We start from the raw sequence: 25,037 nt of genomic DNA, 5'->3' as shown, positions 1-25,037 counted from the left end.
CAGTCTCAGCTTCTGTGTGAGCTCTTCAGAGAGGTCCTTTCAGACCACCACGCTGGTCCCATCACAGGTTGGGACCCCCATCATGCACCCCCATTTTGCACTGGAATTTTACAGAGCACTTAATTGTGGTGATAATGAAACAGTCTTTTGTAGGGGTGCCTGGGTGGCTCAGTGGGTTAAAGCCTCTGCCTTCAGTTCAGGTCATGATCTCAGGGTCCTGGGATCGAGCCCCACATTGGGCTCTCTGCTCAGCGAGGAGCCTGCTTTCCTTCCTCTCTCTCTGCCTGCTGCTCTGCCTACCTGTGATCTCTGGCTGTCAAATAAATAAATAAAATAAAATTAAAAAAAAAGAAACAGTCTTTTGTATAGTCATGTGTTCAAGGTCTTTTTCCCTTAACAGATTATGGACTCAGAGCAGAAGATAATCATGCTATCATCAGCAGCTAAGACTTATCCTTGTTTCATGTAATCCTCACAGCACCATAATAAGGCACATCTATGACTACACCTGTCCCTTCGAGATAGGGAAACAAGGCCATAGAAAGATAGCTGCTCAGGTCACATGATTATTAATTTGAACGCCTAGAATCTGATTTCAGATTCTGGTCTCTTAACCTACTTTTTAGTAGGCACTCAGTAAATATTTGTTGAATGAATAAATGAATAAAGTCTTCAAAAAGCTAAATATTGTAATTATTGTTAATGGAGTTCTAGAAACTAAGAGAAATAATAAGAATAATGAGTCAGTTTGTGATAAACCCAGAAATGATTTCAAATTTTAATCAAGCACTGATCACAAAGACCATGTCACTGTCTCATTCTATTATGGATGATTTGCAACAATTTCCTCATCACTCTACAAAGTACCCTATTCCTAACGGCATTTACTGTCATTTCTTTCTTTCCTTTTTTCCTTCCTTCCTTCCCTCCTCCCTTCCTTCCTTCCTTACTTCTTTCCCTCTTGTATTTTTTGCCTTCCTTCTTTCCTATTACCCTTCTGTTTTCTCCCTCACTCTCTCCTTTTCCCCTTCCTTGCTTCCTCACAGAATATACACTGAGCATCTATGACATACTAGGGAAACTGTGGCGCATAGGATATATACTGGTGAATGAAACCACAATCCCTGTCCTCGGACAGTATATAACGTATAGAAGGGAGATTTCATACGTAAGTAAAACCAACAAATATGTGGTTATGGAATTGTATCCCTGTTAAGAAGGAAATAGTTCAGCGGTAGAAAATAGCAGGATGGGAAGAGCAGGACCCATGGGAATGGGGTGGGTAAAGAACTCCCTTCAAGGGAGTAACTGGAAAAGCCAGACCTGATCACGGAGGAGTCGGCCACCAGTGAGGGGGAGAGCGTCCCAGGACAGGGGAGGCCCAGGCGCAGGACAAAGCCCGGCACACTGAGCTGGGTACAGGAAGCCAGGGGGGCCAGGCCTGCCATAAGGAAAAGCAGCCTTTATTTGACACAGAAGACCAAGGGGTCGTCTGGGGGCTGGCTGTTAAGCCAAAGAGCGCCATCATTAGCATTTCTAAAGATTGCCCTCTAGACTAGATGGATAGCAGTTTAGATGAGAGGGATGGAGAGGAGGGAGAGTAACAAAGACCAACAGAATGTGGGCAGAGACTGCCTTGGCTGGTAAGTGGGAAACCAGGGCTGTATGAAGGCCCAGTTGGTGGGTGGGTGGGGTCTGTGTTGCTGATTCCTCCCTCTCTGATTCCTTGGTTTTACCCGTTTCCGTTCCCGTTCCCTGCTTTCACTGTGCCTGGCTGTCTTCTGGGTGCAGGGCTCTAATACTGGCTCCTTGCATAAATTAAGGCAAAGAGAAGGGAAATAAACAATGTCAGTCTGACTTCTAACCAGGGATTCAAGTCATGTCCCTGCAACACCTCATCACTAATTGTTATTTGCCTCTCTATCAGGGAGTCGGGAATTTTCATTGTTAGGGAGAAGCTTCCATTGGGAAAGTAATCAAAACTCTGAACAAATGGAAATCCTATGAATAAGGCTGGGGAAGAAAGGAAGGTACGACTTATTATTGTCCTGCTCCTCTGTGGTGTCTGCAGACTTCTCCTGCTACGGCCACTGGACCCTGACAGTGACCCCTGGAGGTTAGAGCCACTTTATACTTGAGGAAGCCAAGATGCGGTGAGGTTAATGGACTTACCCAAGGTCCCATAACTAGAAAAATCAGAAGAAAGTGATCAGAGCCCAATTCTGCTCTGAGAGGGGAAGATCGAGAAAAAAAGATAGAGAGGCAAAGAAATGTGCAACCACGAAAAGTCACAGAGTCACAAAGCTGAAGCAAGCAGGCCATAGTTAGGATGCGTAACCCATGATGCTCGTCTTGGAGAGCAGCAGAGGAACGGGACTCGGGGGTCCCCGGGGCTCATCACCACAACCACAGGAACACAACAGCCATCTCTGAAGGGAGACAGTGAGGAAGTTTCCAGTGAGATGCTGGAAGCTCTAAAGTTCTCTTTGGCCTCAGCATGGAAACTCAAAGGCTGTAGTCTGGACACCCTAAGCCCAGACGATATGTACAAGGTTTCCCTTAGGTTTCTAAACATGCACTGTAATTCTGTCTGCAAGCAGCACTTCGGTTTTAGGAATGACACTGCAGACAGATTTTGATCACATGTTATGCCAAATATTTGTTTTCAGCCATATGATCATCAAAGCTCACAAGCGAGAGTCATTGCTGGCTATCCGATGTTGGGCACAAACAACATCAGCTTTATTGGAATCGGGCAAATGTTTACCAAAAGCAATATGTTCACAAGACACAAACGTTCTTTGTTTTTCTTGCCCAGACGACATCCCCCTCTCCAACTGGCCGCATCTGACCGCTGTGCTCCGGTAAACAGGAAATCCTTTCAAGAACACACATCGTGGGCAACCGAACAGTTTGCGCTCGAAACTACTCTGTCATTTAACCACATCTTCTTGTTTCTCTTGAAATCAACCTGACTTGGTTGCTTTGCCAGGAGCTTCAAGCTCTTTATTTCCCAACTTCTCATGTCATTCGTTAAAAAAAGGAGGGGAGACATGGCCTTGAACACAACAGTTTATCCAGCCCCATTCATTTTCTTATTGACCAAATTCATTGTATAGATTTTCTTTCACTCGGATGTTACATGGCTGTAAAGGATACGCTTGCAAGGAGATGCCCATCTTCAATTCTGCCACGGAAAAGAAAACTGTAGAAAAGCAGGAGATCCATCTCAGCCCAACGCATGAGTAGTGAGGAGGCTATGCAGCTACTTTTCTTTGTTCCTTAAGAAATGTTAACCAATTCTTGTCGGTATCCATGAAACACACCAGTATCCAAAAACTGACATAAAACGCTGGGCATTCACAGCTCACTCAAGGGGTCTTTGGTTCTGAAAGTGGTGACCTCTCAGACATTAGCTGCCTAAGTAGGAGTGAGGGACACCCTGGAACTAAGAAGTTCAATCGTGTTTGAACTGGAAACTAGTCACCAGACAACTTAGAGGGCAGTAGAGACTGTGGGTCATTCATTAAGAAATGATGCATTATGTGATTTTATTGAACATAACATCCATATGGAACATCTGTTGCTGGGCCACACAGTAAAAAGGACCCTTTTTGCTCCAACTGCTTGGAAGACAAGGGTCCTCCTGTTCCACACTGCCACCCCTCATTCTTTTCCTATGGGGTGTATTTCATGATGATGTATGACTTCTGCCGGAAATGGGTAGCTATCCAGCAAATGCATACATTCACCCCATAAAAAGAGGACCCTATGCTGGAAGATCGCCAAGGTCATGGCCAATTCTACTGACAGCTGAAAATAGTTAAACTGACTTTTACTGCCCAGGCAGGAGCCAAAATTTCCTTCTGGCTCAGAAATCTGAACTCAACCCAGGCATACACCAAGCTTCTCCCCTTCTCCCAAATTGGATGGCTCATAATAGCTCTATGACATTGTCCTCACTTCTTCTAGGAGGGATGTTTAGGAAACACAAAGGTGGAGGCATTTGGTCAAAAGGATCAGAAGTAATTCTACCACACAGAGCAGCTGGCCAAGACCCCAAAGCATCAGCTCCTCTCGCTGTCCAGCATATAATGTACACCAGAGTGGACCGTTTCTCTGAAAGTTGGGGGCCATTCTTCACTGGTACAAGAGGAAATGCCACTAGGTTTTCTGAGGGTTCCTCCTCTATAAATACTTGTCTGGCTCCCTGATAAGTGCTGAAGTTCTAATAAATAAAACAGGAGTTCGTTTTCAGGCTGCACTGAAAACTAACCCAGACATATCTGGCGATTTCAAGACGGTTTTGATTCTATAAACGCTATCATCACATAGCTAAAAAAACAGAACCCCAAAGCCTGGAGACAAGCATCTTTAAATGTAAACACGCCGTGAAGGCACCTGAATCATCGCTGTGTCAGGCCAGTTAGAAAGCTGGTACAGAGATAACAACCAAACTGCTAAGACTGTGCTCACGTGCACGGTGAGAGGTCGCTGCTTTTTGCCCCGATGTGCTGTGCTGACACCCGTCTTTGGATTCCGTGAAGGAAAGGGGCCCGTGGCCTGCACGAGGAAGAGCTCAGCAAAGATCAGTTGGAGAGGCACAGCCAGGGTGGGCGTGGCCAGTGCTCCTGGCCCCGCCCCCGACTCTGCAAGTTAGAACACCTCTCCCTGCATCTTCAAAGCATCTCCAAAGCCACTCGGCTCTCTCTGCTTTTCTGAACAGACTGACTCCACTGGGCCTGGGTGGTTGGGTGTAGTGCTAACTCCGTGCAGCTCACCTGCAGCCCAAGGGAAGCAGAACGTGTTATTCTGCTCTGGTAATTGTTGGACTTCTGAGAAGGAGCCACGGTTCCACCAACACCAGGCTTGGGGTTTCTCTTTCAGTGCTTGAGACGACAATCTCTTTGGGAGATTCGTGAGCCAGCAAGACTACAGTACCACCTCGTACCTTAGATAAAATAATACTCCCTCTCCTTGTGTGGCAGATTGAGCCCAGATCAAAACGCAGGTAGGTACACCTGAGCCCATGGGTGGGGACCTCCAGGAAGCAATGAGAATGAAAATTGTCAGCCAAGGTTCAGACTTAGTGGGTCTCTATGAACTTGAATTAGTTTCCTGATTTTCCATTTCCAGCATCGGCTCGGTGTTTACCTACCCTAGTCTCTGGGAGGCAAGGGCACAGAAAGATTCCTACAATAAAATAGCTTTGGTGACATAGATTTTTACCCTGTGAGACCTCTCAGGACCCTGACTATGATAAATAAAGAAGAAAAATATTTTTTTAAATCTAAGCCCATGAAAAAAAGAGGGCACGTCTGTGTACCATTTACTTTCACTTTTCAAGCTACAAAATATTGACTATGTATGGAGCAACTGCCGTGTGCAAGACACCATGATTCTAGAAGAAGCCAGCTGCAGGGCCATACAGAAAACCCCCAGATGAAAAGACAGGGGGCTTAAGCCTTAGTCCTAGCGACTTCATATAAGCAGTAATGGGCAAAGGGATGGGCAGATAGTTTCCCATTATTGTGTATAAGCTGCAGAACTTAACAGAATTTACCATCTAGGAGTCTAAAATAAAATTAAATAGTAAGTAACCTTGTTTTCATTAAAATTAAAGATCTTAAGCTCATTCTATGAAATAATACTGACTACATTATGACAACATGAACTTGTAATTACCTAATAAATAAATGCAATGTTCGCTCAAGAACCTATATATAGGGGCTCAGTCAGTTGAGCTTCTGCTTTAGGCTCAGGTCATGATCCCGGGGTCCTGGGATCAAGCCCTGCATGGGATCCCTGCCCAGTGGGGAGTCTGCTTCTCCCTCTCCCTTGGCTGCTCCCCCTTCTTGTGCTCTCTCTCTCTCTCTCTCTCTCTCAATCTCTCTCTGTCAAATAAATAAATAAATAATATTTTTTTAAAAAGAAAAAAATATGTATACCTTGTGGGGGGCAAAGAAGAGGTCCTTGGTAGCAGAAAGGCCGATGGTGTTTAGGTGATCTCTAAGCCCTCCCTCTGGTTCTAAAGTTTCCTAAATCCTGATAATAAGGGGAATAATAAAATGCACATTTATATATAATTTTTGTATTTTATATACAATTTTCATGGAGGATGTTTATTCTGCAAACAGAAGCTGTCTGCTGTGGTACAGCCCAGAGGAACCCACTCAAGATCAACTCAAGAGAGGATGGTGGAAGATAGAAGCTTTCTCTCCCTGGCTGCCCTGGCAGAGGCCACCTGCCTTTCGGTTCTGGGGGTGGGGAAACAGTTTTGATCTGATCCCTTCCCCTTCCCCTTTTCTATGCCAATCCTGTTTGGTCGACCACATGCCCCAGGCTTGGAAAATCAGCCGCTCCCTTGGTTGGCCAGGGTGGTGGCTTCCCCTGGCAGAGAGCCTGGATTCTCAGGGCACTCCCTTTGACTTTTGCCCAGAAAGACGGGGAAAGCTTTCTATGCCTTTGAGATCATCAACTCCAGGGTCAATTGACTGCGGCCCTCAGGGCTGCCGAAGCTTAGTAGAGAACAACAGAGTAACGGGGTAAGGTGATCTGCGCTGCCTGTGGTCTCCCAGGCTGCGGGGCAGCAGGTCACACCTGTGTTTGTTTGTTTGTTTCTTTCTTTCTTTCTTTCTTCCTTCCTTCCTTACTTTCTTCCTTGCTTTTTAAATAAAATTTTATCTATTTATTTGACAGAGATACAGCAAGAGAAGGAACACAAACAGGGGGAGTGGGAGAGGGAGAAGCAAGCTCTCCGCTGAGCAGGGAGCCCGATACAGGGCTTGATCCTAGGACCCCGGGATTGTGACCTGAGCAGAAGGCAGATGCTTAAGGACTGAGCCACCTAGGTGCCCCATCACACCTGTGTTTCTTGAGCAGGGGCTCTGAGCAGCGTTCCTCCAAACTGCCCGATCTGCAGGGCTATCTGCCCTTGGATGATTCCAGCTCCCAGGAAAGGCCCCAGTTCCTACTCAGAATCCAGGTCTTAGGCTAAAATGCATATTATTTCCAATAATCTTTTACCAATAATTACTGGTGATCTTTTAAAAAAATCTATATATGTGTGCATGTATATATCTGTATATATTTCAAAACATACACATACACATATTTATACATTCATACACAATATAGAGTATATACATGTCTGAGTATATGTACATGTTTATAATAAATACATATATGTGTTTTTCAAGTAGAACTTCTCCAAAAATGGTTAGTCGTCCTCCAGTAGTTCAAGAGACTGTGTTTTTCCATGTCTGGGTGTGTCTGTGTGTATGCCTTTTACATAATATCTATAGCCATTTAGAGATTAAGCCTAGAACTCAGAAGCAATTAATAAGCCATAATTAATAAATCTAATAATTGAAAGAGATATCAAAAAATCTGCATACTGATGGAAAGACCATGTCCTTGCTCCATGAAGCAGACACTTCACGCTGCTGGGTCCTGACCCCAAGCCATCTCCTCCTCCTTCCTAGGTGATAAAAAGACCCGCTGGTTTGGGCACATCTGCCCGTGTGAATCAGGGGTGGACTCCTGCCTGAGACGTCTTGATTGTGTGGGACACGGGGGCAGGAGCCTGGGTCGCACGCGCCAACAATGAGCTACTGGGACACACAATTCTGTAGTCACCTCACTCTATGATGGCTCATTATGTGAAACAATCAATTGTCCATATTGTTTAAAGCAGTCCGATTGGAGTTTTATCTAATTTGCAGCCAAAATCATCATAACTATTATAGAGCCTGTTTGCTGTTAGTTGTTGGACAGTTTCATTAAGTTGGGCTAAACCTCCTTTCCAAGCCGAAAACATAGTCTGGTAGTAAATTAGATAGAAGGAAACAGAGTGCTTCTGACATAAATAGTTCCAGGAACAGAAAGTGACAGCTGATGGCCCGGAAGCAAGGAAACAGTAAATTGTAGAATAAAAAACAGAAACAGGGGCGCGTGGGTGGCTCAGTGGGTTAAAGCCTCTGCCTTCGGCTCAGGTCATGATCCCAGGGTCCTGGGATCGAACCCCGCATCGGGCTCTCTGCTCAGCAGGGAGCCTGCTTCCTCCTCTCTCTCTCTGCCTGCCTCTCTGCCTACTTGTGATCTCTGTCTGTCAAATAAATAAATAAAATTTAAAAAAAAACAGAAACAAGAAGGTAAAAATACAACACTCGTGGTCATTTAGTTGTGGAGCCGAGAATGCCCCACACTTAAAAGCCCATAAAAAGATCATTTTATTAAAGAACAGATCAATATTGAAATAAACTCTTTAGAAAGTTTTCCATATAAACCATATTTTTAAAAAAGATTTTATTTATTTATTTGAGAGAGAAAGACAGAGAGCATGAATGGGGAGGAGAGAGGGAGAAGCAGGCTCCCCACGAGCCGGGAGCCCGATGCGGGCCTCCATCCCAGGGTCCTGGGATCATGACCTGAGCCTAAGGCAGATGCTTAACCGACTGAGCCACCCAGGTGTTAAATTAATAATTTTTTTAAAAAGTTTTTCTGCTAAAGGGTTGAAAAGAACTTGTTAGAACCACTAATCCACTGAGAATTTTATGTAACTTGGATTTTACTCTACACATACCAGAAGCATTGTTCTGAGCCACTTGGAACTCAGAGATAACATTATAAATACTAAGTTCCAAGGATAGTCCACAAAAGTCCATTTGATTCCCAATGGACGTGAAGGCTGGTGGGAACTATGGTGTCAGGGATTGGGACTCTGGGCAACGTCTCCTCATTGGGGTTGGAATGTTAACCCACAGGACAGACCCAGGTCATCTGGCTCAGACCAAGGGGGTACTTATCCAAAACCATGCTACAGGGAACACACTGTCCATTAGCTGCCTACCCATCTCCAGAAAATGCACACTGAGTCCCGCTGACAGCCTGGGCTGGAGAACAGACCCCACATCAGGGGGGAAGCTGGAAGAGATGATCTTTAAAATCTCCAATTCTGTTTTCCATTTCCCCATGTCCCTGGTTCTGAGGACTCAGAGATGCTATGAATGGTGGCTGTTATGTTGCTGTAATATTCTCAGTCACCACCGACCTCCATCAGTGAAGCACCGGACAAGCACAGTCCCACAGCTCAGTGGTCCCTCTTTGCTGCATCACTGCTGATACCAGTCTCCTCACTGCCCATCCTGCTGGTCCTTATAATCTTCAAGAAATGGGGCACACCTGGGTGGTACACCCAGTTCAGCAACCCACTCTTGGTTTCAGTTCAGGTCACGATCTCAGGGTCATGAGATCGAGCCCCATGTTGAGCTCCCCATTGAGCAAAGGGTCTGCTTGAGTTTCTCTCTCCGTCTGCCCCTCCCCACCAAAATAAATAAATAAATACAACCCCCAACCAATGGCCTAAGGATGCCACCACCAATGAAAGGAAGAATGAGCAGGATACCTTGATGGCTTTGGTAAGACAATGAGATGAGAACACAATTACTACCTTCTCGGGGCGCCTGAGTGGCTCAGTTGATTAAGCATTTGCCCTTGGCTCAGGTCATGATCCCAGAGTTCTGGGATAGAGTCCTGCATCGGGTTCCTTGCTCAGCAGGGAGTCTGCTTCTCCCTCTCTACCCCTCCCCCTTGCTCTTGTGATCTCTCTCTCTTAAACAAATAAATAAAATCTTCAAAAAACCCAAAAACAATTACTAACTTCTCTGGCATAGTCTTGGATTTTGACTTCAATGTCTTACCTTTTCCAAAACCTGCCTTTGTCCCAGAATACTTCTCTAAGAGTCTTCTTGGCTGAAATTAGAATGTTTCCGTAGAATTGCAGCAGGTTCTTATACCTCCTTTATAGTACCTCTCCCATTATGTACCATGTTCAAGTTATTTGTGGGCAAACCTTATCTCCCTTACTAGGCTATAAGAGTCTGTAAAGCAGGATCCATGAAAGCCAGAAGAAATCAGCTCTCTCCATCTGGGAGCTGACAGTTTGGTTGGAGTAATTGGACAACTGCACCAAGGTCGGGTTTTGGAGGCAACAGCTTTCATTCAACAATAATTTATTCATGGGGTGTCTGTTGTGTGTCTATTGTGTGTTGGACATTGAGTTCGATTCTTGAGGAGGGTGTGAAGTGAATAAATGTTATACAAAGACTTTAGCCTCCAGAACTCACTGTCTCATAATGGAGGCTATCACTTCCTCTGATCTTCAATGTCAACTCAGAGGCAGAACTTGGATCAGGACATGTCTTGTCACCCAAAAGAGATGTAAGTCTGTAACTGATCATCTGGAGAAAGAGTGGCAGATTCCTATTTTTGCCCCTAGACTTTGGACATTCCAAAAAATATGAGGATATGATGACTTTATCTAAGTCTCTAGAGATAAGATAGGGACAAACCACAGGAAGGATCATTGCTCCTGCCCATGGAGGGATTGGAGAGAGAAGACTGGGACTAGAGGTGAGGGTAGGAAGTGTGAGGAAAAGCAGACAGTGTGCCATAGCTTATAGAGGACAGAAACGCAGTGTGTGGAGCTGGGATGCCCAGCTCTGAATCCCAGTTGGCCATTTATTAGCTGTGTGACCTTGAGCAGTTGCTTAACCTCTCTGTGTCTCAGTTTCCTAACTTGCGAAATAGGAAGAATGATCATAACTTGCTCATACAGTTATGGTGAAGATTTAGAGATTTAATGCAGGAAATGGGCTCAGAGCAGTGTCAATGGTGTGAGTTGTTACATTATTATCATTACTGTACTGGAACCTGGACTGAGAGTCAGTCAGAACCTGACTGGGTGGGACAATCTCACCTGTTCCAGTAAGGTCAGTCCCTTCATTGTAGAGACACAAGGCCAGCCTGTCAATCCTATGACCATCACTTCCCAAAGAATGTCTGCTGTTAACTTGGGGAATAAGTGAATTTCCAGATCTCTCCAGTCTCAGCCGAGAAACCTTATTAGACATGTGAATGTAATATACCCAACTGAGCAGGAAATGTGGAGATCCTCCTCCTGGGCCCTCTCTCTTGCTTCAGAACATCAGTGCAAGCCCAGTTATCCACAGGAGACTCTCCTTCCCCAAATACCTCCAGAGTATGGCCAGTCATTGCTTCAGTTTTAGCTATGGCCCTCATTCACCTTCTGATGGCTTTTAGTCTGCATTTCCCTGCAAATTCCATGATCCTCATAAAACCCAGAACCCATGAGGTCATTTCTCTGCCTACCTATGTCGGGTGAGGAGACACAAATGAAAACAAATATGACATGAAATTGTCCTCCCATCAGGTTGATGATTAGAATTAACGTCTGATAATATCAAGTACTTTTCAAGAGTCTGGGGAGGGACATTCTCATACAGGCTGGTGGGAGTATCCATCTGAACGATCATTTTGAAGGGTTGCTAGGCAGCGTGGGCTAATTTTAAAATGCACACACCCTCTGACCCAGCGACTTCAGGGCTCCAAGTTTACCTGAGGAACTTCCTGTGAGAAGGAAGGAGGGCTATCAAGGACTTACACGAGTCTCTTCATTCGGAATAGACAAAAAACTCAGAAATAAGCTAAATGCCCATCAAGAAGGAAATGGCTACACTGTGATGTATTCATCTATTGGAATACCATACATCATTAAAAGCACGAGATGGGTCTAGATTTACTGGCATAGAAGGATACACATAATAATATGTTATGGGATAAACTGTGCCCTGCCCACCCCAAATTCATATGTCTAAGCCCTAATCCCCAGTACTTCTGAACGTGACTGTATTTGAAGACAGAGACTTTCAAAGAGGTAATTAGGGAAAAACAAAGTCTTTAGGGTGGGTCCTAATCCAACATGACTGGTATAGAAAGAGATCAGGACACAGACACACAGAGGGAAGTCCTGAAGATACAGGGAGAAGACAGGTGTCTATAAGCCAAGGAGAGAGGTCTCATAAGATACCAACCCTGCTAACACCTTGATCTTGAACTTCTAGCCTCCAGAATGGTGAAAAAACGCATTTCTGTTGTCTAAGCCACCCAATCTGTGGTACATTGTTGCAGAAGCCCTAGCAAACTGATATACAATATCCTGGGCCACACTTCTCTGTTCTTTTGATGTCTTATTCCTATGTGTATTCCCAGGGCCCATCAGTGTCTATAGGCAAGTAAATGCTCAATAAATGGTTCTAAAATGCATTTAAATAGAAAGGAATGCTTTCTGGCAGGCTGCTTTTCAACCCAGGGCATCTCAAAGGCCCAACATTTCATTCTCTTTGTGTTAACTCCTATTGTCTAGAGATGAGCACTGTAATCATGGCATGAGCAAGGTCTAGCCTTTAACTGTTTCTTTAATACAACGGGGACTACTGGACTTCTGGGCCAGCCAAGCCCCATTTGCTTTCAATTCTAGTGAAATCTGCTGAGAATGTATTGCAATTTATTTTATTCAAGTTCTGTGCCAATAACGGTCTGCAATTCTTAACCCACAATAGGGCCCCAATCAAAAATGCTTATTGACCTTTGTCTGGGAAGCTCTGATAATGCAGGTCTTACCTCTTCATCGGCTTGGGTGAACATTCTCTCTCCAGATTGGAGGATGTGTGTTTCACATGCATTGCATTGTAGGAAGTGTGAGTATAGTCATTTTCGTCATTGTAGTCTGGACCAAGTAACGTCCGGGCCCAAGTTCCCATGTCATAAGGAGGAAGGGTTCCTCCAAATTCAGAGGGCAAAAATTCAGGGTGGATTAGCTGGTGAAGGCTGTTTAAATTGTTTCCATGCAGGAAAATCTGGAGAGGAAAAAATAATTATCAACAACAGCAACAACAACAAATCCAAAACATATGAGCAACTATTCAGCTTGATACACAATTCAGCAATGACAAATTGGCTGCACTGCTGGTAATCATGGTGTTTAAAGAGGCATTCAATTTTGTGTCTGCAACTTAATCTTCATAAAATGTTAATTTATTGCTCAGAAAAGGGGCTGAATTAATAGTCCTTAAAAAATGAAGTTATGAACAAATTAGGTATTATTTGGCCCGGGCCCAAATTTACACATACAGTAATCTCCTAATTATTCCCACCGATAAAAAGGGTAGCGATGTAGACTATGCAAACTCCCAGTCGTGCTTCCCACGCATCCCCACATTGTTCTGTTCCTTCTGCCTCCCCCAAGGGCTTTCTGCCCTCTGTACCCTCTCCGTCTCCCCATCCTCTCCAGGCCTTCCCCAATCCTCGCCAGCCTCTTCCCCAGTCTGTCCTGGAGACAACTGCATGCTCTGGTTCCCCTCCCTGCTCCCCCAGTTAACTATAATTTGCTGACTTCTGTATTTTCTGGTGGGTGCATTCATGTCTTGATCGCCCACAGGAAGAGAAGAATACTCAGGAAAAGGGATGGTGTTTTCTTACTCTTTTAATACATTCCCACCTCTCAGGATTGATGTGGGCACAAGGTAGAAACCCTATCCATTCGTCAGTGGAAGGAAAACTGTGGCCTGAGAACTTAGGGATATTTTTACAGCCATCTTCCATTTATGTCTGGACTGAGGGCTAACACCCAGAGAAGTTTGCATCTTCTAAACATGTACTGGAAACCAGCCAAGCAGGAGGGAAAACCTGCCCAAATTACACTTATTTTCAGGAAAATCCACAAAGTGGTTAAGCCATAAGTCAATAATGATCATCTCCTACAATTTAGGAATTGACTTCTGAAAGTCTATTTCAAGTCCATCTGTGGAATGGTATCAGTTCCCACACTTCATGTTGCAATTCAACGTACATAAGTTATATCCAATCGTAAGACCACTGATTATACACACACAGGTGTATACACACAGCCCACAGTTACCATCATGCAATGTAAATGTGACTTTTAAAATACTTAAAATTAGGAGCATCTGGGTGACTCGGTTGGTTAAGTATCTGCCTTCAGCTCAGATCAGAATCCCAGGGTCCCAGGATCAAGTCCCACATTGGGCTCCCTGCTCGGTGGGGAGTCTGCTTCTCCCTCTCCGTCTGGCCCCCCCTCTCTACTCGTGCTTGCTCTCTCAAATAAATAAATAAAATCTCTAAAAAATAATAATAAAATAAGATATTTATGTATAGCATAATAATATACCATAAAATTATTATCAATTATGTCATATACTGTAGATTATATTATAAAATACTACCTAATAGAGACATATACTTGCAACATTGTTCTGTTGTGCTGATTTTAATTTATGATGTCATGACATCATTTAGAAAGGAAAGGAACAAGAAGCTAAGTACTAACATTCTTTAGAAGAATACTGTAGCACTTCAGAAAATAATGTACATTTTCTGACAGTAGATCTCAATTTTAATAAGAATCTTTGCTTTTGAAGAAATTCATGGGTTCTGGCCTTTGCAAAACACCTCTCAGGAGGAACTACAGTGTTTGAAGCATGGAACAGCTGGGGATAAATACTAGGCCTGGTGTTTAGAGCAAATATTTGTACTGACCCACCTAATACCTACAGTTCTTTTTTAAATTTTTTGTACTATCAATTTTGCTCATGATGTTCATCTTTTCTGTTTTAAGTTTTTATTAAATTCCAGTTAGTTAACATATGGTGTAATATTAGTTTCAGGAGTAGAATTCAGTGATTCATCATTTACATATAATACCCCAGTGCTCATCCCAACAAGTGCCTTCCTTAATTCCCATCACCCATCTAGCCCATCCCTCCATTCCCCCTCCTGCAACCCTCAGTTTGTTCTCTATACTTAAGAGTCTATTTTATAGTTTGCCTCTCTCTGTTTCACCCTATGTTCCTCTGTCTTGTTTCTTAAATTCCTCACATAAGTGAAATCATACAGTATTTGTCTTTCTCTGGCTGACTTATTTAGCTTAGCATAATATACTCTAGGTCCATCTACATCATTGCAAATGGCAAGATTTCATTCTTTTTTTCATGACTAAGTAATATTCCATTATAGAGAGATACCATATCTTCTTTATTCATTCATCAGTCGATGGACATTTGTGCTCCTTCCACAATTTAGCTATTGTTAATAATGCTGCTATAAACATTGGGGTACATGTGTCCCTTCAAATCAGTATTTTTGTAGCCTTTGGATAACTACTTAGTAGCACAAATGCTGGGACTAGGGTAGTTCTATTCTTAACTCTTTAAGGAACCTCCATACTATTTTCCAGAGTGGCTGCACCAGTTTGCATTCCCACCAACAGCCAGCATGGATAGGTAGTGCTGTGGAAACTGGCCTTGTCTCCTGGGGTGCTGTGGGATGGAAGAACTCAGCAGATAGGAGGCTGGACGCTTCACCTATCAGATTCTGTTCTGTGCCCAGAGCTCCAGAAACTCCTTTCTATGGCACCACAGCAAGTGTCAATTGCTTTGTCAGAAGAATTCCACTAGTTCGTTCCTGAGTAGAAGATTCAGCCCCTGGGAAGCCTGAAGCCATATGGGGAAAAGTCTAGGACACTTCTCTGTCCTTAGCACTGTCCTGAGTCTTTGCCAGATGGCAAAATGTTTCCAAATGTCTCTGCTTCCTTAGGCTGGTGAGTTCTAGTCTTAGTGCCACCCTTGTTTGGGAATAGGAGAACTATCCTTCCCATAACCTGCTGCCATGTTCCCTCAGGATCTGGAAGCATCTGAGGTTTAGGACTTAGAGACACTGCAGAGTGTGTATGTGTGTGGGGCATGGGGGCTAACATCATCATTTCCCCCTGCATACACAGACTCTTCCCTGGCATGAGGTGCCCTGGGTATAGGGGCACATGTAAGGTGCTGTTAAGAATGACCCTGGTCAGGGGTGCCTGGTGGCTGTCGGTTAAGTGCCTGCCTTCGGCTCAAGTCAGGATCCCAGGGTCCTGGGATCGAGTCTTCGGGATCTCTGCTCAGCAAGGAGCCTACTTCTCCCTCTGCCTGCCGCTCCCCCGGTTGTGCTCTCTCTTTCTCTCTCTGACAAATAAACAAATAAAATAATAAACAAGCAAATAAATTTTTAAAAAAAAGAAGAAGAAGAAGAAGAGGAATGACCATGGTCAGATTCCCTTGACAGGTGGTGCACCTAACCCAGGAGGTAACTGAAATCAGGAAGTTTGAAAGAAAGGAAGCTAAATGATAAAGAGAATGAGAATCACTGGGTCTCTGCGACATGTGTGGCGTTAATCTCCCTGCTTTCCTCTGCTGCCTCTTTAAATTACCCAACATCCTGGTGACCTGGATGTTAGTCCCTCTGTCTTTCTAAATGAGGAAACTCAGATAGAGTGAGTGGTGGAACAATGTTCTGTCTCTCGGCTAATCAGAACGCCACCACAAACCCCGGCTCTGATGGAAGGTGGTGGCCTCCTAAATGTCATCAGCTGAAGTAATTAAGACTTTAAAAACCTTTTTCTAAGAGCATTATTATTTCTCATGAAGAATGCTTCCCCAGCCTCAAAGGTGATGGAGCTGGCAGCGATGACCCAAGAGCCATGGGGAAGAAAAAGAAATGGTAAACATTCTTCATCACGATAATACATTTGCAGGACAAAATGCTGGCTATTAAAATACGCCATGAAAGGGAAGCTGCTTGACCCCATAGCTCCCTTGAGCATTTACAGTAAAATGGGCATCTGGTATTTGCATGCCTTCAAAGTTTCCTTTGGTTTGTCACTGGGACTCAGAAAATAACCCAGTTCTACTAAATTATTGATTAAATTCAGACCATTTGCAAACTCCAGCTGAGGCTCACATGCTCAGGGAGTGCAGAAAAGCAGAAAACCCACAAGTGCAAAATAAGGGGGGAGAGAGAGAGAAGGGAGACAGAGAGATTGAGAAAAGGGTCCGGTAATTGCCCCTCAGCAACCCCCCATTGAGTGTGTGTTTTCATTACCCGCTTCCTGGTCTTGTCTTTAAGGAATGGCTTGATGAGCGTGTACAGGGCATGAATGTACCAGGGTTGGTTGACAAAATGGACTCCTCCGAAGCGGGCAGGAAAGCTGTCCTGGGGCAGAAAGAGAGAAATGCACACCAATTAGCACACATTCCAGAGTGGACTGAGCCTGCAGGACTGCAGCCCTGGGAACAACCTATTTCTTCTTTCTGACGGAAGCTCTAGCTAATATAAGCAAGCAAGTAAGCAAGCACACAGCCTTCCTAGCTGCTAATGTTTCCTCTATTCCCTTCGCTTCCTTCCTCCCCTTTGACTCCATAACTTAAAAATCGTGCGAAGGTGCCAACTCATGTCTTTCTCAATTCACAATGGTACGACCTCTGACGTGGCACATAAGTGTGTGTGACCCAGATAGTCAGGAGTCCGAATTGTGCCATGCATCAGGCAACCAAAGCTTAAGTTCCCGCAAACCTTGAGCATACACTCCCTCCTCTACCCTCATGCTCTGCCCACCAGCTACAGCCCTCTCTGCTAGCATTGTCATGATAGCAGCTGAACTTCCTGGGCATAGGAAGGGACTGGAAAATGACTTCCAAGGATCTGAAGAGATGGAGCTCTCTGGAATCCACCAACGTCTGGCAGTACTTGCTGGCAACGTTTCCACCAATTCCTGAGTTGGCTCCGTCTTTCATCCTCACAGAGTAGGGCCCAGGGAAGAGAGATTTGTTCAACGGATGGGCTAGTTGATTCCCCTAACTGAGGGAATACGGGCCTCCTCTCTGCAGATCAACATATTTTTTATATTGTCAGGAATCTTTCAAATGCTTCCAATTTTAGAATCCAGATCAGGATACAAAGCTTATCTTTTAGAACAACTGAGAAGCTGTTTTCCATGCTAATTAGATCAACAAAATCAGGGCCCTTGACCATGAAGTCCGAGCTAGTCCCTCAGCCTCAGGACCTGAGTTCTTGACGGAGGGCTCCCGCAGACTGCACTGCATTCATCTGAATTAATGGAATTTTTTTTTTTTTTAATTTATTTGACAGAGAGAGATCACAAGTGGGCAGAGAGGCAGGCAGAGAGAGAGAGAGAGGAGGAAGCAGGCTCCCTGCAGAGCAGAGAGCCCGATGTGGGACTCGATCCCAGGACCCTGAGATCATGACCTGAGCCGAAGGCAGCGGCTTAACCCACTGAGCCACCCAGGCGCCCCGAATTAATGGAATTTTAAAAAAGGAGGAGCAACTAATTCAATTTGAGTTGCCAAGTGTACTGCCAATCAATTTCATCGCAACAAATATTCGTGTAAAATGTAAGCAAGAAGAGATGAAAGCAGAAGGAGGCTAGCTGCCTGAGGTAACCTTTCAGGCAGCAGTCTGATCCCTGAGGGTGTATGAAATGTCTTGCCTGGGTCTTTTTTAGTAACAAGGAAGAGGGTTATTAACTTTTTTTCAGAGCCCTGTGAATCTACAGGATCCCCGGGCATCTTCTATACTGAAACCTAGTTCCCAGTATAAGTACCTGAACTGTGTACATAAGGTTCAATATTTTAAAAGACTTAAAAATTATTTTTGCCTCTACTTAGACATTTTACAGAATACAAAGGAATTGTATATTTTGAAGATAAATCCAGATGATTTGATTAAAAGTCTTTGTTTTGGAGGGCATGTATTTTTTAATTTTAATTATTTTATTTAAAAAAAGTAATGAAACCGCCAGGTAAGAGTACAGAGGCTTTTTATACTAATTTGTCCATGTGTCATAATCTCTCACTATTCCCGATCTGGTTTTAGATATATAAAAGTTTTTAATAAGGCTGTCTTTTCTCTTTTAGGTAGTTTGGGATCTAAAAATTCTTTGGTGCTTTAAAAAAAAGAGAGAGAGAGAGAGAAAAAAATTTTTAAAAAAGATCGCTCACCGGAGTTTTTCCTTGGTGTAAGTGCTAAACGCAAACCTCACTCTTTTTGGTCCTTTTGAGCTTATTATTCAGAAATATAACTCATTATCCCACACTAAGCATGGCTTCTGAAGGACTCTAGAAGATGAGGTGAGTACTATAAAGGGTTTCTCTATAAAACCAGGGCTTTACTATCTTTTTCTAATAGGTCCAATAAGAGGGTTTTTATTTCTATTGACAGCCTGTTGTGTTATACATTTTTAGGTTAGTAATGTAGAAGAATATCCTGTGAATAATACTCTAGAGGCGGTAGGCAAAATCTCAAAGAAAATATAAATGTCTAGAGACTCCTATTTTAGTCTATGGAAACTCAATCATCAAAAGACATCAAAACCATCTTCTCTTTGTGTCAGAGGAGGTTAAAGGTAAAAACGCAAGGCTGAGACCCAGTTCGTTCTCTCTTGGTTGACCCTGGTTTCATGTCTGTCAGCTTGAAGACATGGGATTTTATTGATCTCATCCAGGTCAGCCAGAAACTATGTGCAGATACACACAGGTAAAATCCTGTGCCTCTGAGGTCTGGGTTTGGGCCAGAGTAGAAACAAGATCACTTCCTTCAGGTCTCTCTAAAAAATTCAAATGAAAGGCCCTCTTGTCTAATGAAGATGACGTGAAAATGTTCTGTTTTTTTTCAAATGAGCCTGCCCACGTTATTAGTAATACTGTGTGTGTGTGTGTGTGTGTGTGTGTGTGTGTGTGTGTGTGTGTTACAAGGGAAAAATGAAGGAAGGAAAAATGAGCAAACACAACCCTCTTAGAAGCAATGTCTGTCATTGTTGGTGGTGTTGCCTGGTCTCATTAGCAAATGACAGATACAGGAGAAGCAAACCACAGATAAAGGGGAAATATCTCCTAAGACTCCAAGGGGTTCATTACCCTCCTGGAGATGCACTTCTTAGGGGCTGGGGCAGACCCACCTCAAGATGGTAGGCTGAGATTCAGTGACGATGTAACACTGTCAGAGTTCTTTGTGACTAAGGAGTATGTGCTAAAACATACCCTAGGCTCAAGAAAAGGGTGTTAATTTCTGTCATTTCAATTCACGTATCTGTCAGTAAAAATATAATATCACTTCAAATTATAAACATACACAAATCATAAAATTTGTTTCCCAGGTTATCCCCTTATGGTAAAAATAATACCCATTCTAGAAAAGTAAAAAATAGATTCAAAAAATTTTTGAAAAACTATGAAGTAGAAAAAGACAAGAAAGACAAAAGAAAAATCATGTATATTCCCACTGCTAAAGACATACTCCTGCTAATTTCAATGACTCAGGATGGGCTACATTATCTTGTAATAACACACAAGCCCTGCTTTTTCGCATTTAAAACCATAAAGATTTATTTCTTGCTCACACAGAATAGAATGTCCTTGCTTGGTTGGCAGGGAGCCACGCTTGATTTGCTCTCAGCCAGGGATGCAGCCTTGCCCATCTGGAACAGGGCTGCTTGCCATAGCTAAAGAATCACACCTTAGCTCTTAAGTGAGGCCACCAGAAAGTGACACGCTCCATCTATCATACAGGCCAATCATGTGCCTGACCTCAAACGGGTCAAGAAATGGGATCCTACCATAAGCCTAGTTGGGGAAAGACCAAAAATGCAGGTGGACCGCACTAATAATTACCCAAGCTCTGTTTCCTTCTTCCCTTCCTTTCCTTTCCTTTCCTTTCCTTTCCTTTCCTTTCCTTCCCAAATGGGATCATGTTTTTAAAAATTGGACTTAATAACTATTCCTTGATGGCTCGATGCTGGTGATACAGTATCAAATAATACAAATATAGCATTTATGGGGTAGTAGGGACACAGACAATGGCAATCAAGTAATGATTTGTTTAGCGTCTTCGATTCTTCACTAAAACATCAGTGCATACCTTGAACCTTTATATTTCAGCACACAATTATGAGGGCAAGCGCATCTTCCAAATTAGTCCTCAAGGCATTCCAGCTCCACTTTCAAAGAGCACTATCTCTAAACCCCTGCTACCCTGCTACTGGCTCAAAAACTGACCTACAAATCCGAGCTCCACTCACTCATGTCCAGGATTCCCTCTTTGCTCTCTGAATATTCACATTAAGGGTATTTACATCCTTGTGTTATGTTTCCTATGTGAGATCGCTATTCAAGCATCTAAGTGTTATTAAGATAAGTATCTGATATCAGAAAGTATGAAAAGTAGAATAACACTGACTTCAGATAAGTGGAGGAGGAGCCAGTGACCAAAAGAGTGATGGGGAAATAAGGAATAGGTCAGAACATAGAGGATAACTTTTTTAAAGGAACTGGAAAGGCCAGTGGACAGGGACAAACTCAACTATGAAAGGGAAGGAGATGGAGGAAAGTCTATTATACATAAATCTAGCAGTGGGATAAATATTGCAGATGGGCCTTCATTGTGGAAAATAAGAGGGTAAACTAGAGACATAGAGCATTATGGATGTGGTTAGATCCTTTCTGAGTAGTGCAAGGTACCTGGGTAGAAGCAATAACACTTGAGCTGAGAATAGCAGCTAATTAAAGAATCAGGGTCAGCTCCCTGGAAAGAACTGTTAATGCCCTGATTGTCACTAACCAAGAGAGACGTGCCTTGTAGGAACTGAAAGCTGCCAAAACCTTCCTGAGATACCATGATGCTGTGGCCACTCACCAGATGACCATTTGTGCCAGCATTCAGATTTTATTACTAAGTAGCATCCAGTCCTCTGCATGCCAGTAATAAGGATACCTTCTCCTTCCCCACTGGGATGCTGTCAGAAGTGAGGACAATTAGGACTTTTGACTGTAACCAAGAGATACTGAAATCACTGCCACCACAGTGTCAATGAAGACCACGTGGGAAGCCAGACCTCCTGTCACTGCCCAGTAGTAATGAGGAGGTCCTCTTCTTTGAGTGTCACCAGAGGTTGAATGAGGAATCTGGATATCTGCCTCCATCTGGCAGTAATGAGACAGCATACTCCCCTTTTCCTGCCAGAGTGTTATCCAAAAAAAACAAACAACAACAACTAAAACTAAAGGTTTATGTAAGATCCAGAACTTCAGAACATAATACAGAAATGTTCAAGTTAAAATTTAAAGATCACTCTTTATATCAAGAACTAGAAAAATCTCAAACTGAATGAAAAATGAGGCCTACATGGAATGACAGACATGTATAATTAATTGAGTAAGATTTAAATTATCAATCATAAAAAATACTTCAAAACTATGAACATACTTGACACAAACGAAAAAAAATAGAAAAAGTCAGAAAAGAAATAGGAAGTGTTAGCAAAGAAATAGAAAATATAAAGGAGAACCACAATTTGAAATTTTGAACTGAGAAATATAATAACAAAAAGAAATAGTCGAAATTCAGCATATGGGCTCAACAGTAGAATGGAGGGGACAGAGGAAAGAGTTGGTGAACTGAAAGATAGAACAATAAAAATTACCCAATCTAAACAACAGGAAAAAAAACCAAAAACAAAAAAAACAAAAAACCAGACCTTACAGAAAGCAGACTCTTAGGGACCTGTGGGCCTATAATAAAAGATTAAGCATTTGTGACATGAGAGTCCTAAAAAAAAGGAGTAAGAGGGCGAAGCTGGAAAAGAACTCAAAAGAATGACTGAAAGCTTCCAAAATGGAGGGAGAGACATAAACCTACAGATTGAAGAAGCTAAACAAACACCAAACAGTATGAATTCAAATAAACTGATGCCAAGACATGTCACAACTATATTTTTGAAAAGCTAAAGACAGAATATTGATGGTAGCCAGAGAAAAACAATATCTTGGCTATGGCAGAAAAACAAATGAAATGACAGTAGATTTCTCATTAGAAGCCATGGAGACAAGATGGAAGTCGCATGATATTTTTCAGGTGCTGAATGCAAAGAACCATAAACCTAGAATTCTATACCCAACAAAAATATCCTTCAGGAATGTACAGGAAATCAAGAAATTCTCATATGAGGGAAAACCAAGCAAATTTGTTGACAGCATATATGTTTATAAAAATAAAATTAAATTAAAAAAAATTTGTTGACAGCAGACCTACCCTAAAAGAATGGTTTAAGGAAGTGCTCTTCAACAGAAAGGAAATGATGAAAAAACCTTGGGTCATCGGGAAGGAAAGAAGGAAGAATACAGCAACCAAAAATATAGGTAAATATGATAGGCTTTTCTTCTCCTCTTAAGTTTTCTAAGTCAAAGGAAAGATCATGACCCTGTCTAATGTGGTTCAAACTGTATGTAGGAGAAGCAAATATAAAAATTATATTATAATTTGGGGAGGAAAAGGATGTAAAGGGAACTAAAGTTTCTATACTTCACTTGATAAAATATCAACATCAAAAGACTGTAATATTATAAATGGTATCGTGTTATTCCCAGAGCAATCACTAAAAAAGCCGTACAGTGAGATACACTCAATAACACCATAGATAAATAAAAATAGAATGCTAACAAAAGTACAAGCAACCCCATGGAAGGAAAAATAAAAATGCAAAGCAGAGAGAACAAACAGAAAAGGTAAAATAAAATGGCAGACTTAAGCCCTAACAAATCAATAATTCATTTAAATTTAAATGGTCTGAAAACAGCAATTAAAAGGCAGGGATTGGCAGAGTGAATTAGAAACATACATTGTGTGATTTGTGTGAGTCTGCATATGTTGTCTATAAGAAACTCACTTCAAAGATATCTATATAGGCTGCAAAATATATGAAGTAAAAACTGATAGAACTGAAAGAAGAAATAGACAAATCCTCAAATACTGGCAAATTCAACATTCGTCTTTCAACAATTGATAGACTTTCAGACAGAAAATCAGTGAGCATACCAAAGAACTCAATAATGCCATTAATAAACAGGATCTGATTGATATGTATAAAATATTCCATCCAATAGCAGCAGAATATGCTGACTTTTTAAGTAACCATAGAATATATATCAAGACAGACCATACCTGGGACATAAAAAAACCACAACAGTCTTAAAAGAAGTGAAACTGGACAGAGTATATTCTCTGTCCATATGGAATTGAACTGGAAATTAATAACAGAAAGATAACAGGCAAATTTCAAGCACTTGGAAATTAGAGAACACATGTTTAAATAATTCATGGATGGGTCAAAGAAGAAGTCTCAAAGGAAATTTAAAAATGCATGGAACTGAAGGGAAATGAAAATACAATGTATCAAAACTTGTGAAACACAGCTAATGCAGTGTTGACAGGGAAATTTATAGCATTAAACACATATACAAAAAGAGGAAAAAATCTTGAATCAATCAATTGAAGCCCCCACCTTAAGAATGTAGAAGAAGAACAAACTAAAGACAAATCAAGGAGAAGAAGGGAAATCGCAAAGGGCAGAAATCACTGGTATTGAAGAGAGAAAAAATAAAATCAATGACACAAAGAGCTGCCTCTTTGAAAAGGTCAGTAAGATAAACAAACTTTTAGTAAGACTGACACAGAAATAAAGGGAGATATCAAAAATAACCAAGATCAGAAACCAAAGAGCAGATACTGCTACAGACTGCAGACATCAAAAGGATAATCAAGGAATACCACAAGCAATTATACACACATATGCATGACAACTGAGAAGAAAGACCCATTCCTCAGAAAACACAAACTACCACAACTCACCCAATATGAAATAGGTAATTTGAACAGTCCTTCACTATTAAGAAAATTATGACATTTGTAATTTTGAAAGTAAATCACTGGGTTCAGATAGTTTCACTGGAAGATTCTACTAAACTTTCAGTGTTAGCACCAATTCTATACAATCTCTTCCAGAAAATAGAGGAAAAGGTAACACTTTCTGATTCATTTATGAAGCTAGGATCACCCTGATACCAAACCAAAACAAAAAGAGTACCAAAAAATAAATTGCAGACCAATATCCTTCATTAATATCATTGCAAAAATCCCTAACAAACTATTAGCATACAGAAACTGACAATATATGAAAAGAATTATACACTATTGATGTGGGAAACAAAGGCAAAAGAAAATTAAATTTCCTTACTATCCGTAGTCCACTGCCAAGTTCTTGAAACAGGCAGAGTGAGAGTCCCCTATGAATTCAGCTGCCACAATGGTTAATACTTTGCTAAGGGCAAAAGGCGATCTTAGCCTGACCCCCAGGATCCTGTAAATCCACTTTAACATATAAAATTTCTTTTGGAAACTTCCTTTATATCTACCCCCAAGATATTTACTGGCAATCATCCCCCAAACATGTGACCTACTGATATATATCTGAAGGGTCTCGAGACTAAGATTTT

The 25,037-nt window shown here is 42.2% G+C and overlaps 1 protein-coding gene across 1 annotated transcript in view; it reads right to left on the bottom strand.

The window, feature by feature from the left end:
- Positions 1 to 25,037, bottom strand: part of CLVS1 (clavesin 1) — a 179,166-nt gene that overhangs the window by 15,918 nt on the left and 138,211 nt on the right. The window contains exons 4-5 of the mRNA XM_032882620.1: positions 16,798 to 16,908; positions 12,484 to 12,719 (exon numbers count right to left, since the gene is read on the bottom strand). Coding sequence (XP_032738511.1) covers positions 12,484 to 12,719; positions 16,798 to 16,908 — 347 coding nt within the window. The remainder of the gene's footprint in view (positions 1 to 12,483; positions 12,720 to 16,797; positions 16,909 to 25,037) is intronic.

This window comes from Lontra canadensis, unplaced genomic scaffold, assembly GCF_010015895.1.
Source record: "Lontra canadensis isolate GAN:19392208 unplaced genomic scaffold, GSC_riverotter_1.0 scaffold83, whole genome shotgun sequence".
NCBI classification, from domain to species: domain Eukaryota; kingdom Metazoa; phylum Chordata; class Mammalia; order Carnivora; family Mustelidae; genus Lontra; species Lontra canadensis.
The sequence above is the reverse complement of the archived record's forward strand: the minus strand, read 5'-3'. Positions and strand labels throughout refer to the sequence as shown.